The 15,493-nt window shown below is 47.0% G+C and overlaps 6 protein-coding genes across 6 annotated transcripts; 3 read left to right on the forward strand and 3 right to left on the reverse strand.

Moving 5' to 3' along the window:
* The first annotated feature begins 113 nt into the window (after positions 1 to 113).
* On the forward strand, positions 114 to 1,230 carry F4817DRAFT_346325 (UBC-like protein). Its single transcript, XM_049304384.1, has 4 exons — positions 114 to 387; positions 473 to 552; positions 622 to 827; positions 908 to 1,230. The coding sequence occupies exons 1-4, from the start codon at positions 318 to 320 to the stop codon at positions 975 to 977; spliced, it is 426 nt and encodes a 141-aa protein (XP_049156372.1). The 5' UTR covers positions 114 to 317; the 3' UTR covers positions 978 to 1,230.
* A 154-nt stretch (positions 1,231 to 1,384) lies between these two features.
* On the forward strand, positions 1,385 to 2,863 carry F4817DRAFT_367398 (uncharacterized protein; the record flags this gene model as incomplete). The annotated part of the gene is made up of 2 exons (XM_049307115.1): positions 1,385 to 1,562; positions 1,630 to 2,863. The coding sequence occupies 2 exons, from the start codon at positions 1,385 to 1,387 to the stop codon at positions 2,694 to 2,696; spliced, it is 1,245 nt and encodes a 414-aa protein (XP_049156373.1). The 3' UTR covers positions 2,697 to 2,863.
* On the reverse strand, positions 2,841 to 5,715 carry F4817DRAFT_207935 (uncharacterized protein). The gene is made up of 3 exons (XM_049298656.1): positions 4,805 to 5,715; positions 3,138 to 4,650; positions 2,841 to 3,076 (listed from the first exon to the last, which is right to left on the reverse strand). The coding sequence occupies exons 1-3, from the start codon at positions 5,426 to 5,428 to the stop codon at positions 2,985 to 2,987; spliced, it is 2,229 nt and encodes a 742-aa protein (XP_049156374.1). The 5' UTR covers positions 5,429 to 5,715; the 3' UTR covers positions 2,841 to 2,984.
* Positions 5,716 to 5,935: 220 nt separating this feature from the next.
* On the reverse strand, positions 5,936 to 7,285 carry F4817DRAFT_360660 (putative salicylate hydroxylase; the record flags this gene model as incomplete). Its single annotated transcript, XM_049306304.1, has 3 exons — positions 5,936 to 6,293; positions 6,364 to 6,742; positions 6,796 to 7,285. The coding sequence occupies 3 exons, from the start codon at positions 7,283 to 7,285 to the stop codon at positions 5,936 to 5,938; spliced, it is 1,227 nt and encodes a 408-aa protein (XP_049156375.1).
* A 2,677-nt stretch (positions 7,286 to 9,962) lies between these two features.
* Positions 9,963 to 11,697, reverse strand: F4817DRAFT_346331 (uncharacterized protein). The gene has a single exon (XM_049304385.1). It carries the CDS (start codon positions 11,485 to 11,487, stop codon positions 10,105 to 10,107), a length of 1,383 nt encoding a protein of 460 aa, XP_049156376.1. The 5' UTR covers positions 11,488 to 11,697; the 3' UTR covers positions 9,963 to 10,104.
* A 138-nt stretch (positions 11,698 to 11,835) lies between these two features.
* On the forward strand, positions 11,836 to 13,307 carry F4817DRAFT_346333 (thioesterase family protein). The gene is made up of 2 exons (XM_049304386.1): positions 11,836 to 13,009; positions 13,064 to 13,307. Exon 1 carries the CDS (start codon positions 12,074 to 12,076, stop codon positions 12,560 to 12,562), a length of 489 nt encoding a protein of 162 aa, XP_049156377.1. The 5' UTR covers positions 11,836 to 12,073; the 3' UTR covers positions 12,563 to 13,009; positions 13,064 to 13,307.
* The last annotated feature ends 2,186 nt before the right edge of the window (positions 13,308 to 15,493 follow it).

Consider the following 15,493-nt stretch of genomic DNA (forward strand, 5'->3'; position numbering starts at 1 on the left):
AGCCTGGACAGCTACGTAATCACTAAAAGAACCCGTGAAGCAGCTTCGAAATATTGCGTGCCATCCAGGTCCATGCATTAGGTACATGTAGTACATAGGTACATAGCGCCCGACAGAAACCCCACCATCCCGCATCATTAAGATTCCATCTTTATCAACAGCATGAGGCTGCATGCTCCTCTTCTCACATACATGTAGTCAACTACGTTTTCAACTTTTAAGCAGCATAACCCTGGTCAAGGTAGCCTATCAAGATACCTATCTAGCCCATTCGACTACATCTTTTTCTTCCTTGAAATCCAGCGTCTACGTCAAATATGGCTAAAGTCCCCCGAAATTTCCGCCTTCTGGAGGAGCTGGAAAAGGGAGAGAAGGGCTTAGGAGCTGGTATATACACACTCTACCCCCGCCAAACCATCCGTTTGCGTCTTGCAGGCCTTCGCTAACGTGTGATGTATGATACCTGTAACAGAGGCTTGCTCCTATGGCTTAGATAATCCCGAAGATCTACTGATGTCTGATTGGAACGGTACCATTCTTGGACCTCCCCACGTCAGTTGCAACTCCGGCGCACCGTTCGTTCGCTCGCGAAGAAGTTCAAGCTAATAGGTTTGAGTGTAGAGCGTGCATGAGAATCGAATCTACTCCGTCAAGATGCACTGCGGCGATCAGTATCCCGACAAGCCTCCCACGATTCAGTTTGTCAGTCAAGTCAATCTGCCCTGTGTCAACCAAAAGAATGGAATGGTAGACCCGAACCAGTTGCCTTGTTTAGCCCACTGGAAGAGAGAGAACACCATGGAGACCATCTTGATCGAGCTCCGAAGGTTAGTTCAACGAAACTTCTTGAGAACAGCATCAAATCAAGTCAGATTCCAACGGATTTCTGACTATCATTTGATAATAGATATATGGCATCCGGCCCGTGCAAGAAGCTCCCTCAGCCGCCCGAGGGATCAGTATACTCCGGCAATTAGGATAGTATTATGCACAATCCCAACACATGGTACACCGACATTCAATATCAACTTGATACACCTTGGCTTTTTACTCTTTAGCACATTATTTACGAGAGGGAGGGGCGGACGTCACGAATTCCTATTACCCCTAAGAACGCGATATGACTTTGTAGGTACTATCGGTCCTGATGCAGGAGACATCGATTCAGAGGAGCTTTGGGAATTAGCCAGATTCATAGCATGAAATAAAAAGTTAAATCACTAAAGAAAACCCCTACCATTGATGCCCTATGTATGTATGTAGTGCAGGTAGGAAATGCAACAATTTTGCGTTTATGTATATACGGAATAGGTACAAGTACATAGATACTTCTCGATGACAATTTAATCCACACGTGACCACGCGCAGCTAAAGCAAAGCGGAAATGATTCCGTCATTTTATCGAAATTCTGGAACCTCTCGGAACCTCGATCGCAAAATTGAAATCTTCCCGCGAACCCGGAATTTGGTTGAAATTCAGAGGTGGCCAACATTTAGGAGCCTCCATGTCCATATGCCACAATACTTCATACCAGCTCGCAACTCAAGGCATCGGACAGCATGTAATTCAATCTCTTCCTATCCAACATAATATCATTAGACTAACATGACGAACTAACAAAAACCTAGGCTTCGCTCTCTACCGCGCGCTCCTACGGCAAGCCCCGCTCATCCCTCTCCCCGATGACCTAGCCACTTCCCGGGGTCCCGTCAACCCAATCAAACACCTAATCCGACGAGCCTTCCGCCGGAACACCTCCGTCACTAGTCCCCGCCTCGTATATCCCGCTCTTAAGGCGGGGTACCAGATCCTCGGCCTCCTCCAATCTGCCACCTCGTCTTCCCTCGAGAGCCCCAATGCCGACCACACCTCCATACTATCATTCCTCCGTGATCGCTATGACGAACGCAGCCGCTCTCTCGCTGCAAAAGCCATACATCCCCCCTACAGCCGCACCCCACCCAAACCGTTCTCTAGGCCGTGGCCAGGTGCAGAGCCTCTTCTCGTAAACGTAACGCCTGCGCCTACTGCCCGGAACCCCAACCCGAAACCTGTATTTGCAATACCGTCACGGCCGCGGCCCGCGTCCGAACTCGGCGGCTCCGGGCGGCGGCGCGTACCGCATATAGATCTGGCGTCGGATACCCCGTTCCTACGTACCAAGAAGCCCCAGCCGATGTATCTAAGCCATATCCTAAGACACAGGATCCGCAAGCGCGTCCAGCGCTTAGAGGCCGTACAATCGTTATATGAGAATGACATCCCCGCCGCAGAGCTCGAGGACGACTGGGAATGGATGATGGGTACGATGTTGCTTGAGCAGAGATCAACGCGAGAAAGGGGAGAACGGGACGGGGGTAACAGACGAGGTAATGATACTCGTTTGAATATAAAATCTATCGAGGCAGATGCCGCACGGGGCGAATTCCGGGGTGAGACATTCCGGCAGACAGTCTACCTTCAGGGCATCATATACACGCAAAACGTGCTAAACCGCGAACGGGAGGAGCAGGTCGCGCGGGCAGACGCCATGCGCAAGCTGATTGTGGAAGAAGAGAAACTAGCTAAACAGGAGAAGGCGGAAAGGGATGCCAACAGGAGGAAGCATTGGGAGGCCAAGATGCAAGAATTACACGGCGCGATGTGGAAGGAACTCTTCCCAAACTTGGATAGAGAAGATAGCTCGAGTGTCTAGCCAATATCCCGGACGGCCATCTCACCTCGTGAAATACAAGATATGCCCAAGTATATAAGTGATAGTCTCCGCTATATAGGCACATATACTCCTTCCCTATTATTTACGTATAATAACTAATAGCATTCCGTGTTCAATGTAGCCCTAAACTGAGTTTGGCATATTAGTAGTAAAGAGATTCATATAAGGCAAAGTCCAACGCCATCCAAAATTCTAAATATATAAGTCAACCGCACTAATTTTACTTTATTTAACACCAACCTTAGGTACCTTATCATATATATAAGTCTAACCAATCACAGCATTCCAGAACGAGCTCACGATGTCTTTAGGTCTAAAAGAAGGGGCTCGTCCAAGACAAGTAGCAGATGAAATCAATCCTGGTTACAAGAAAATCAGTCCTCGCCATCAATTTTGTCAAAAGAGTGCACATCATCTCACCTGAAATAAATTGATTCACATCCAGAACGACTCTCCTCGGTGTTGCTACCGGGGTCGGTACCTCGATTTCGTGATGCGGAAAATAGTACGACGGAGGATTAACAAATGTATTGGCCGTCACGTCGTCGAAGCCGGTAAAGGGCGGGGTGACTTGCTCTGTATGCTGTGTACCGCCGTAGAAGTTTGAGGAGGTGGGAATAGACTGCCAAGAGTTGCCTACTAACGGGGGAACTGTACTAGGGGTAGTGGTATCAGACCCGGTCGAGAGGGAAGGATCTCCTATCGTAGACGAAACGGTAGCGGGTATTCCTAAAGTGAATGATGCGTCTATGTGCGGTATATGCATTGCATTCGGATGGATATCTTGCATATATTGAGGATGAGATTGTACCTGTACATCGGAAAACGCCCCCGGATGGATCTCGACTGTGTGTATATCGGCCGCCGTCGGGATAATCACTCCGTTCTGTGCAAGATAAGTCTCCACTTCGTCCGAGTCGAACCATGTGCCCTCCCAGCCGCTCATATTGATGTACTGGGAAACCCCTAGTAGGGTGTCGTTTACCCTCGTTGTCCGCTCATTGAAGGGTCCTGTCCCGAATCCTGAGCTCTGGTAGGTCGACGAGCCCGAAAGACTGGATGGTCCCGCCTGATCAGGGAAGTGAGTACCGGAGCCGCCGAGCCTATGAAAAGGGTACTTCCAATAGTTCAAAGGCTCGTTCTTATTCCTGTCGAGCATAGCCACCGTCCGCGATCTAATCTCGTCGACGGTTTCGAACAACATGACAAACCCAAAAACGCGCGTCAACTTAGCCGGAGGTGGGTTAGGCATTGAGATAAGAGCTGTCGCCCTTTCAATCGTGTGGCGGTGCAACCTTCGAGCAAACGACCACTCGTTAAAAGACATGGTGTGTGGGCCTGTCAGCCTGTTCCCCGGATGACGCGCCCAGGAGGAATGCGCTGGGTCTAAAAAATTTGCGTCGACAGGCACGTTTGGACCAAAGCTAGCGTTTTCAAAAGTCGGCGCCGTGATAACTTCATAGTTGTGCGCATGAACGTTATTTAACACAGGGTCCAGGCCGAATGTTGCATCAAGTTCCGGTTGGACCACGGGCTCATGTGAAACCGTAATACCACCCAATAGAGCTGGCGTCTGATCATTAGGTAGCGTAGATACGGGTTCTTCGTTGGTAACAAGGTCTTCAGGATTCTGTACATCTCCCTGACCATCATCGGAGTGCCCTTCTGGACTATCATGCTCATTGACTTGAGAGTTTTCCTGTTCTTGAGTCTGTTTGATAAGCGTCTGGAGCTTTTGGAGTTGCTGGCCGAATTCGGGTGCCTGAGCCAGGAGTCCACGCTGAGAGGCATAGTTAAACAAGTCGTGATACGCATTATTGATTTCGCTGTTCACATTCTTAAGGTCGTCTATCTTAGCTTGAAGGTCTGTGATGGCATTTTCTTTTCTATTACGGTACGCCCGCTGCGCAAGTCGAATTTGTGTCCGTCGCCGCTAGGTCAGATGTAAGTATACATCTTCACATTAAGTAAGAAGGTTCTACGAAGTAATAAATCTTCAAGAGCAAAGCAGTCTACTAATTTAAACATGAAAGGGAACTCCACACGAAAATCGATGCAAGGGAGAGAAATTGAAGGCATCTACTGACCTCGCCAGGGGTTTGGTCCTTCGTTTCAAGCCGCGGGCGACCTCTAGACCGTTTCGTCTCCTCCGCCGGGCTATCTAGTTCACGGTCGGCCGACTTTCTTCCCCTCTTTCTAGGGTTAGGAGCATTGTTGGCAGGGACGACAGCAGTATTTGGCTTCTGATTGACTTTAGAAGCGGGCCGTCTAGGATACCGCCCACCATCATATTGCTCGGCGCTAAGCACAGCCAAGTTAGAGTGAAGGTATCGCATTGGTGGTGCTTCCGGTAATGATACCACCGCCTCAGTGGTAGCTAATTGAAGGTTCGTGTTCTCTATCTGGGAAAAAGATTGTACCCCGCTATCCCAGGAAACATCTCGGGTCAGTGACGTATCAGTAGACCGACTGGAGTCGTTATCCACGCTATTTAGAGGGTCTATCAAAGATGAAGGCGCATAAGTATAGACATTGGCTCGGAAGGGTGGTATTGACGTTGTTAAGAGGGGCTGCGATGATAAGTCATTTTGACTTGGAAAGAATTGACTACCTGACTGGCCAGGTTGGCTCAGTTGTCCTTCGTAGTCCTGCAGATTGTCACCAACAGAATTCGACTGAATGTTGGTGTTTGATTGGGGTATTGAGAACATGAGAACACTTCGATAGGATCATAAACCCCATGCTGTGTACCGACATAGAAGCCGGAAAGCCTCCTAAGTGTTCCGTACCGGATCCGGAGGCTAACGGTGTAATAACAGTAGAAATTCAGTTAAGCCTTAATATGGCCCACCTTTTCCCCAGATATTTTCGTTAGACGAACACGCAAGTACCGAGTTCGCTTGCATAACCTAAGAAAATTACTGGATGGTCTGTACGAGTGACTGAAGCCCGAGGCTGTATGATTGTTGATTAGTGAACAACTCGGACGGTGAGCTTCGTGACATTGAAATGACAAATCTTTGTTCAACGCTCTGATTCGATACCTGTTGTGTAACATGAAAAGAGGCACGTGATACTGACTAATCTGACTGGCAGGCGTATGTAGGTACCTAATGTATTACCTACATGCATTATGGTGGGGTTCAACATTCAGGGGAAAATTATAAGAAACTCCGCTCTGTAGGTTCCATGCGACCACTAAGTTCCCTTATGCCTCATTAGCCCTTCATGGCTTCGAAAATTCCGTAATAGGTACAGTTCTCATTCATAACTTCATATCTCTCTCCCCCGCTGACTCCGCGGCTCGTCTTTCTCGTATTATTGAGAATGGCTGCGGCACGGGGTAGCCTATACTTCTCTATCTGCTTCAGGATTGCAGGGACATCATCGCGGGTTACGCCGGGCTCGATCAAGAGCCGGAATGCTTCTGCGTCCTCAATGCCAATGTTGGCGCCTTGACCTTGCATCGGTGTCATTGCGTGAGCGGCATCACCAATGAGGATAGCGCGACCCGCAGTCCATCTATCTAGGGGCTCCAAGTCCTGAAGGTCCCATACCTTCACTTTGGCCGATGCACTAGACACTCATTAGCTTAGGTACGATTTACTCCTCTGCGATTTGTAGCGGTTGACATATTCCTACGTACCCAATGAGCGCTTTCAGGCTTGGGTGGTAATCATCGAAGATCTCCATCGTCCCCTTCTGATCTCCATCCGCGTACCATGAGTTGTCCGCGCTCTCCCTCCCCTCTCTAGTAGGAAAGACGTAAGATATGTTCATGTAACTGGCATGGCAGAGGGGGTATATGACTATAACACGATCAGAGCCGTCGCGAGCCTCAAAGATCTGGATACGTTTCTCCTTTGTCTCCCGACTCTGCCACCAGTCGGGCAACTGACCAAGAGCCTCGATGGCTTGGTTGACAGAGACGGCCACTCGGCAACATGTCAACCCATTCTTCTTAGGCTGAGGACAATCTGCGCCGACAATCAGGGGCCGCAGGCGAGAATGAATACCATCCGCAACTAAAGTCTCATCAGGCAGCTGTGCAGCAGCAGTATTCATACAGGACACATACCAATGATCGCATCAGCCTTAGTTTTCGTACCGTCGTCCAGAGTGATCTCACCAACTTCGGAGTCGATGTCTTGGGCACCGTTGTCGAATACCATCTTGGCGGGCTCACCACCGATACCCAGATCCTTGGACGGAGCCGTAGCCAGGCGCAGAAGTTCGGCTCTGAAATCAGTCCGCATGTGGGACACGGCCGGTGAGCCGTACCTTTCCTTGAAGGTGATTTCAGTATCAAATATGATGTTGCCCTGCTTGTCTAAAGTCCTGAATCCCTCAATGGGAACAGAACCGGACCGCTCCGTGTCGTAGCCTAATTGGTTCATGATCTTAGTAGCATTGGGAAAGTTCACGATTCCCTGACCTCCGGTCGCGACTGAAGGACTGCGGCGCTCATACACAGTAACCTGGCACATCTCTCGCAATACACGGGCCGTAGCCAATCCGGCAGGTCCTGACCCGACTATGATGACACTAAGTTGGTCTTTCCCAGTCATGATGAATAGGGTTGGTAGATATTTCCAAAGATAGAAATGAAGTATAGGGATCTCAAGAAATCAGACCACAATTTGAGCTGTCGTGATGTTGAGAGTGGGATATTAAGTAACAAGTGGTCTTGCCGCTTTGAAATGGACATCTAGAGAAAAAGAACAAACGTGCCGGACTATTGCCAAAGTGTACACAATTACTATTTATATTAGGTACCTGTATACCTAGCAAGAATACGCCATCTCTGGCATACGTAACCATAAAGGCCGCATGCAATATCTATTGTTGTAAATAGATATGATGAAGCAGGGCTGCATCATCATGACTGTCTGGTAGACAAAATCCGAGCAAGGCTTGAATCTCCGCGCTCACAATGTCGGATTTTCGTTTTCATGTATGTGACATGTGGTAAAGCCACTTACCTAGTAGAGGTAACTATCATTTCTTTCTATAGGGCAGCCATTCCATTATACAAAATAAATAAATTTTAAAGTAATTTGATACAGTATATTGTAGTTGTCTACTGGTAGAGTAATAGTTAGGGAGTCCCCTCTCTATCTTGATGAGTACCTAACTTCACGTCTTAGCCACTTACTCTTCCATTTCCGATACCGAACGTATATTGAATGTGAGGGACGTGGCGGCAGATCTAGGTAAGCGGCGTCCTGCATCGCGTATGGTAACTTACCGCTTGCCCGAATTTATGAGGGATATTGTCTCAGGCTACCTACGAAAAAGAAGTTCGTCTATAAGCATGCTTAAGGCTGTTTATCAAATGCATTTTATATCCCTTCAAGTCTCTACTTCCATCTTCATATTAAAATACATATCTTTTTGCTTAAAGAGTAGCAAGCGAATAGCGAGCCATATAAATATGAACAAGGGGTACGCAGCCGTATAACAGCAGTCTAATTAGTACAAGATGTATAATAGCCGTTCAGCAGATAACAGAGCCATATTCCATATTCCATTTACCCCGGGGTTTGTAAACTCCGGCTACTGTAAAAGGATGCCTTCCAGTTCCGTGCAGGTAAATATCCGTGAATTACTTAATACGTGTGAGTATTCGAATAAGATTATCTACCTACCTAACCTAGGTACCTCTAGGTAGGTAGTTATCCCGTTTGCCCCAGGGCTTATCTTAAGTGGCCTTAAGCCAAGATTCGAAATTTGTTCGTTGTCAGAAGGATATAAAAAAAGATGGCGCACTTACCAACATAATCGTCAGTACGTAAAGGTGCGCCAGTTACATTAGCGCACCAGAATGGGAGACGAGCATGATCTCCAAGGTCACTTGAGGTGGATAAAATCAGCCCCTATCAATCTGCAATCAACATGCAAAGCTTTGATTAGCTCATTACCTTTGCCACACGGCACAATTCATTCTAGTGAATATTTCTTTTCGATCTACGCCCATAAGAGAACGCCAAACGGCAACGAGCTCCGACCGCTTTGTGTCAAGGATCTTCTAATTGTTTTTAGTCACGTAGAAATATCGGTAAGACAGCAAAGGGCCAAAGTACTTGAGATCTGATAACTTCTAATTATTTAAACAAATATTAATATATGATACAGTAAAGTTTTCATAAGTAATTGCAATGTGACCATATATTGTAGATTTAATAGCAATTTGATGCGATAGCATGCTTCAAGGTACTAGAGCTAAGGCCTTCCTAAGCATTCCCATATAGCAATTTAGGTGATCAACACTAACATTGTATGTTCTAAGACATTATCTTCCATCAAACAACATGCAAGTCATCCTTCGCTCAGGGTCATTGTCCTTTACAATAAGATGGATTCACATCTTTATCAAACAACTTGTAGGTACACCTAACCAGGAGTAGAGTAGAGGCATTCACTTTTATAACTTATATAAGAAATGATTCATGATTCGCAGTCGGTACTACAATAGCCTTAGAAACCGACTTACCCTAACTAATGAAACAAGATACTTAGTCCTAGATATCTAGGTACCTATATATTAATGATCTCCAGGGTGTTTCCCACCTTTCTAATATCGGCCATCTTCAACTACTACACTGGTTTACCTTGTCTAGCCCGTTAAGCAGAAGATCATGGCACCTGCCAATGCAACAAAAATCTACGCCAACATGCCTGAAGCAATAAGAGATTTCAGACCATCGAGTCCTTCTCTACTAAGACAGACTGACAACACTCTCTTAGCTCTCTGCGCTTTCTATGTACTAGTTGCTGGTGCCATCGCAGCCTTTCTCGTCACAGATCGAAAGAGGATCCGGCGGCGTGTGAGAAGGAATTTGGTCTAGCAATGTAGATTACATCGAAGATTACACATGGATAGGCGCGCCAGTTTCTACTGAAGTTTATATCATTTGTGCCTTGCAGTAAATTACGATTGACGAATACAAGTACTTCTTCTCCTGAATATATTGAGTTACATGGTCTTTTGTTGGTCCATTTAATCTACTGACTCTCTATGTGGGTAAATAAAAAGGCAACCTCTACTACTAGGGTCTCTCATCTCTACGCCCATGTATCAACGGAGGGGCCCCAGGTTCGGTCGATTCTTTCCTTCGGCCCCGAATTTCGGCCAAGCATCTCTGCTTACGAAATACGGGTCCTAAGTTAATGCCTCGCATGTATTTTAATAATTCAAGGATGTCGGTGACGAGTTTTGATTAACTTTAATACGGAGTATAATACTCAAAATCCTACCCGTATTAAATAATGGTACGATATTAATGGCGTTCGAATACGGGCGATTATGCTATGTGACTCGGTCCAAGAAAATATAACAATTAGCTCCTATTTATATGGGTGAATGGGGTATAACTAAATCCTCTCGCTATTTTTGTTGTTCAAGGTCTTCAAGCCTTGCACGCAACCAGGCTCCGTACCCAGCAAACATGCCAACATGTTCCCACGACTCGCAAAAGTTCGCCAGTAACTTATATCGCTCCTTAATGTATTCTTCCTTATCATCCTCATCCCGCCCTTCTAGTTCACAAGCAACTGCGTAGGAAACTTTGCTTAAGCATACGGGACATAGATAGGGGGGTTGTCGGACATCTTCCGCTATCCGCGACGAGCCCTGCATAACACAGGCATAATAAATGCAATGGTCCAAACCAAGGCAGTGGCCGAGCTCATGCACCACCGTCCTTGCAATTCTAGAGAACCACAGACCCTTTCGGTCCTCTAGAGTTAAGGGTTCTTTAAGACTTCTTGCTGCCTCCATGGCCACCCATAACGGTCCAGACATAGTTCCCCCCTCACTATTCACCCTGGGGTGTAGTCGGAGGCCCTTTACCTTGCCGAAATCGTCAACATAGGACTTGCAATGAGAGGCAGGCCACATGTGCGCGAAATCGATTCCAGCATGGCCATCTAGAGAGGGATGATATCGAGCAGTAGAAACTACCGACACGCGGTTGCCTCCATATGCCCTACCACAGCAGAAGTCGTCCTCCTCGTCCTCGTACATGTCGTGATCGACGAGTAGAATGATAGAATATGCTTCTTTAGGCACCATCTCGATAGCGGCGTCAAGAAGATCCTCGAGATTTAACTGTCCTCCAAAAATTCCATCCGGAGATGGCCTCGCGCGAATGCGAGTGCAGTTATTACCTGCGAGAAGGCCAACGTACTGAGTCCCGTTGCTTGGCTCTGCCGACTTCTTTGGCTCTGTCCACGGGACGAACTGCAACTGGGTGGGAAATGCTTCAACAGACAACCCATGGTAAAACGCTCTCGTATACTCGACAGCATCATCTGACGGCAGCTCTAACTTCCCACTAGCCGATTTTGGACTCTTTTCAACCTTTGGTTCCAGCCATTTCTTCATATAATTCACGTCGGATGTGATTTCAGGCGTGTTTGCAACATACAACGTCTTGCGCTTTTGGTTAAGTTTGCGGTTCTTGCGTAGCGGTTCGTTAAGCCACGATCGGAACGACTGAGGTGGATATTTGGGATTGTTCGCTAGTTCATCGTCAGGTAGAACTAACGGGCCTGGGAATACACCAGACAGTTTGCTCGCAGATTCCCCCGTAAGTTTCTCCAATGCTCCAGCTTCCTGACCTCTTGCAGCCAGCGGATTTCGACCTGACTTCGTTGTCGCAGCTAACCTTCGATCAGGAGTAGGCCAGTTGTATCCAACTTCTTTAGCATATGCCGAAGGTTCTAGCTGCAAAGCTTCGTGAATACAATTTTGTCGAGCTCTTGACATCTCTTCCGGTGTGATGAGAAATATAGACTTATATTAAGTTAACATACCTTACAGCTAAGTTTAAATACTGACTCTTGAATGAGAGAACAAGAATCAATGGCGATTGTTGCCTAGTTTGTTAGACTTGCCCTTTATGCAGAGGTTGTCATCAACAAGACAATTTAATTAATTATACGCTAGAGTATTTATTCATGTATCCGGTTTGCTTCATCCTTGGAATTGGATCGACCTCCTTTTCACCACTCATCTCATCTCATGAGCTTTGTCTGCTTATGTAATAAACTCACTAAATGTGTGCCAAGTGGCGATGAAGTCTTTCGCTGTGAAGCAGTTGGTACGCAGTCTTTTCCCCTTTCAGCCAGCTGTTTTATCTCCGTAACGGACCGTCAGTACCATACTTCTCAACAATTTTCTCACTTCTGTTGAACCTTCGTACTTAAAATATCGCTCACCTCAACTACACCGAAGGTTATTGGGCCTAGACCTATCGAGCTAGAGCTTGATATACAAGGCACTCAGTAAACGCTTTCTCTCTCTAAATCACCAGCGACATTAAACTGTTTACGTGCGGTATTGGCTTGGCGCCATGGGGTCCGTCGAGCAAGGGTCATCAGTAGTGGAGTCCAGCAACGATGAAGCTGTCATCAAATCCCATATCGAGCAGCTCACCGCAGCACAGTTACCCAACTCGGCCATCTACAATTTCCTACTTTCCGATGTGCAAATCCGTTCTGCCTCGAAAGGGTCAATGACGGCGCGTTTGACACTCACCCGAAACCATATCAACTCGGGCGGTGGCATCCACGGCGCCGTCTCTGCTGCTATCGTTGATTGGGCTGGCGGCATGGCAATCGCTACATGGGATTTGCGTCGCCGCACTGGCGTCTCAGTTGATATTCACGTCACGTATCTATCGTCTGCCGTGGAGGGCGATGAGATCGAGATCACTGCTACAGCCGATAAGGTTGGTGGCACCCTGGCATTTACTCGCGTCGTCATCTACAAGGTTGTCGATGGCGAAGCCGGCCCAGTCATTGCGAACGGTTCGCATACGAAGTACGCCAAGCAGCGGTAGTGATGTCGGTTGTTGTATCGCGAGGCTTGTGTTTTAACTATTTCTTTTTGCCTCTGGGTTTAGAAAGGAGTCTACCTTATATCGCGCTATTTTATCATGATGCCAAAACGCAGTCGTTTACTAAGACAGAGGGTTAGTCTAGTCAAGGCTGAGTATACGGAGGAACTAGATCTGATACCATAGATGCCGACTGACTTTCAGGAGCAAGCGCGATGTCTGTTAGATGTTGTTTATGACAAGGGCCCAACTTAGAACTTCTAAATAGGGGCTCGGCGGTATAAAAACTACCTAGACAATATTCCACCATCGGTAATATTTATACCAAAACGTTACCCTTAATTCGTGTTGGTATTGATGCGAATGGCTCAACTCTATCTTATACGTTAGATTCATACTCTTCCTAGCTCTTCTAATGAGTACCGTCTGCACCGAATGATATTCAACCAGGTACTCACCCCTTTCAAAACATTGCCGTTAACCAATTGAGTAACCTAATCGCAGCTTGGATAAGTCTTATAATTAGTTATCTTCTTGGTCTAGCCTGGATAAAGGATACCCTTGTAGTAAAAAGTTACCATCTTGTGTTAAGGCACGTCCTATCAAAATCCCTACCACCGGTGAAATTTTCTGGGGCTAACCAGCGATGAGGCCGCGGTGGATCGGGATGTTAATTCATTGCCATTGTTCTCGTACTCATCATAGATTAGGATGCCAGACTTAGGGATCAAAGTTATAGTAACAAAGAACGTCATCTATCATTAAGAGAACAATCATACTGAAGTGTCTAAGCTAAAAACTATCTTATCCTAGTCGTCTCATCCTTTCTATAGCATCCTTAATCGACGCCTGTCCCACAACATTGTGCATATTTCATTAAGGAGCCATAGTCACTTCCAAGCTTATCTCACTTTTATCTTGTCATCTTCCCCTGACTCATGAGTTAATCATCGCATTAGAAATTATTTCTTAGAAGATACCTATTTATTAGAAATAATTTCTAGGATGTCTCAGGAGTGCCATGAGGCTCAGCTCGCATTACGCTAGAAGCTCCAAACCCGTGGGAGCGTGAGTCTGTTTTGAGTTATGTACCTAAGGCCAATATCTATTGGAGCTTCCTTTGCTCTACACCCCCGAAGTCGGTTAATAAATCAATAGCCACTCATCGAGTAAAGCGAAGCAAGCTTCCCAGGGACATGGTGTCTATTTACATCCTTATATACCATAAGGGGTACTTACTTGTTGGGAAGCACCTACGTCTGTTTAGGGTTAACTCGGACCAGATAGCTCGTAGATATTGATGGACACGAACCGAATGCATCAAGCTGGTTACCCTAATAACCACTACCGGCACACCCGGAGCGGAGCTGTCACGGCACTTGAACCTCACGGAGAAGACATTGGGAAGTGGAGTTAGGGAATGAGTGGGGGACGGGATCCGTAGGATCAAGATCGCCCGAAAGTGAACTGACAACCAACCGCCGCAAGCGTGGTCAGTTTCGTATGTATGCTAGGACAAACTGGATAGGGTGGTTTTAGACGTGGAACGTGTGTAGACCAGGTCTCGTATTAGGTAAATCGAGCAAACTACCGGGCAATACTAGCGGTGGAGGACAGGGTCCTCCCCTCAATGCCAGGACAACTACTACGAGGTGGAACGAGACACGTCGAGGTAGGCTTCGGGACAGAAATTGTTACTCTGGGTAGTCTTTGGGCCATCCGGCTTCTAGAACTCCCTTGCTTCAGTGATCATCTACAGAAGTTACGGATTAGGATATTCTTGATGTAATGGTGATGTGCATGAATAGTATCGAGTGATGCGGGTGATCATTTCCAGAGACTTTGCCTGTGAATACTCTGTTAGAGGGCGTCGATATCGTGAGCAATGCCGACCACACGCCAAATGTGTTTGCAGTCTGGCTACCTGCGCATGATAGCATCCACACCCGCACACTCTAAACGGCGACGTGCTTCTCGAACGTGTGAATAAAGAAGACGTGGCTGTTGACGAGACGTATTGCCTACTCCTCATTGATATTTGACAGGTATGTCTAACTTGGTAGCATATGAAAAAAGGAACGTCTTTCGACTAGAGGCCTGTATTCTAACTACTGCAGGCTACTATGTTTGCTCCTGGGTTGTTTTTAATATTCTTCTCTCTACGCATTGAAGTTCTACCGGAACTACCGGTACATATGCCCGGGAGGGACAACGCATGAGCGGGAACGATGTGATGGCCCTGGTGATTAGCGGCCCTGCACCCCCTTCACTGATGGCGTGAGCTCCCAGATCCCCGATGTAGGAATCGATGGGAAAACTTCCCCAGACCGGACTACACGTAGCTAAGCGGATTCTCCCCAAGATTTGGGCTCTATTGGGAGTTAACGACTAGGCCTAGGTGCATCGAAAGTCCCACATGAACGAAGCTGCTTTCCTGAGCCGCTTCGTATCTCTGCAGTTGAAGCATGCGTGTGTGCGTGTCCTTTTCTAGATCTTCAAGCTGTAGGCAGTGACAAGGGTAATCCACCCACACAGTTCCCTATACTGTACGCATCAAGCAGTACTAGAATGTATGTTGCTAGCGACCTGCTGTAGGATGTAGTTTAGGAAGCATGACTCGGAGCAGCATAGAGAAGAGGAGTCACCTCAGTGAGTGGTAGCAATATGCACCATCCTGGATCTTTACGACGAAGGTATCCGTCAACCGTGGGCTACGACGGATCTTCCACGCTGTAAGGACAGCTATCGTTGACCAGGGGGGGGGTGATGGTGTAGAGGAAGCCAACTCGGGTGGATTCCAGAGCTAGTAGGCTTGGAAGTCTGCAGGCCGTCTTAGTTGACGAATAGGCACTGCCCTTCTCTATAAGGAAAATTATTACACATGTATGTTAGGGAATAGACCGCTGACAAGAATGCCCCTGGTTCATATTCGGT

This window comes from Daldinia loculata, assembly GCF_022478755.1.
Source record: "Daldinia loculata strain CBS 113971 unplaced genomic scaffold F4817scaffold_48, whole genome shotgun sequence".
Lineage (NCBI taxonomy): Eukaryota > Fungi > Ascomycota > Sordariomycetes > Xylariales > Hypoxylaceae > Daldinia > Daldinia loculata.

What these genes read in the sequence shown, in the direction of transcription:
- F4817DRAFT_346325 (XM_049304384.1), top strand. Translation starts at nt 318, where the DNA reads ATGGCTAAAGTCCCCCGAAATTTCCGCCTTCTGGAGGAGCTGGAAAAG. An exon ending in AGAGAAGGGCTTAGGAGCTG is followed by an intron (nt 388 to 472) that starts GTATATACACAC and finishes TACCTGTAACAG; the next exon opens with AGGCTTGCTCCTATGGCTTA. An exon ending in ATCTTGATCGAGCTCCGAAG is followed by an intron (nt 828 to 907) that starts GTTAGTTCAACG and finishes ATTTGATAATAG; the next exon opens with ATATATGGCATCCGGCCCGT.
- F4817DRAFT_207935 (XM_049298656.1), bottom strand. Translation starts at nt 5,428, where the DNA reads ATGTTCTCAATACCCCAATCAAACACCAACATTCAGTCGAATTCTGTT. An exon ending in AGGACCAAACCCCTGGCGAG is followed by an intron (nt 4,651 to 4,804) that starts GTCAGTAGATGC and finishes CATCTGACCTAG; the next exon opens with CGGCGACGGACACAAATTCG. An exon ending in TGTGAATCAATTTATTTCAG is followed by an intron (nt 3,077 to 3,137) that starts GTGAGATGATGT and finishes TCTTGTAACCAG; the next exon opens with GATTGATTTCATCTGCTACT.
- F4817DRAFT_346333 (XM_049304386.1), top strand. Translation starts at nt 12,074, where the DNA reads ATGGGGTCCGTCGAGCAAGGGTCATCAGTAGTGGAGTCCAGCAACGAT.
- F4817DRAFT_346331 (XM_049304385.1), bottom strand. Translation starts at nt 11,487, where the DNA reads ATGTCAAGAGCTCGACAAAATTGTATTCACGAAGCTTTGCAGCTAGAA.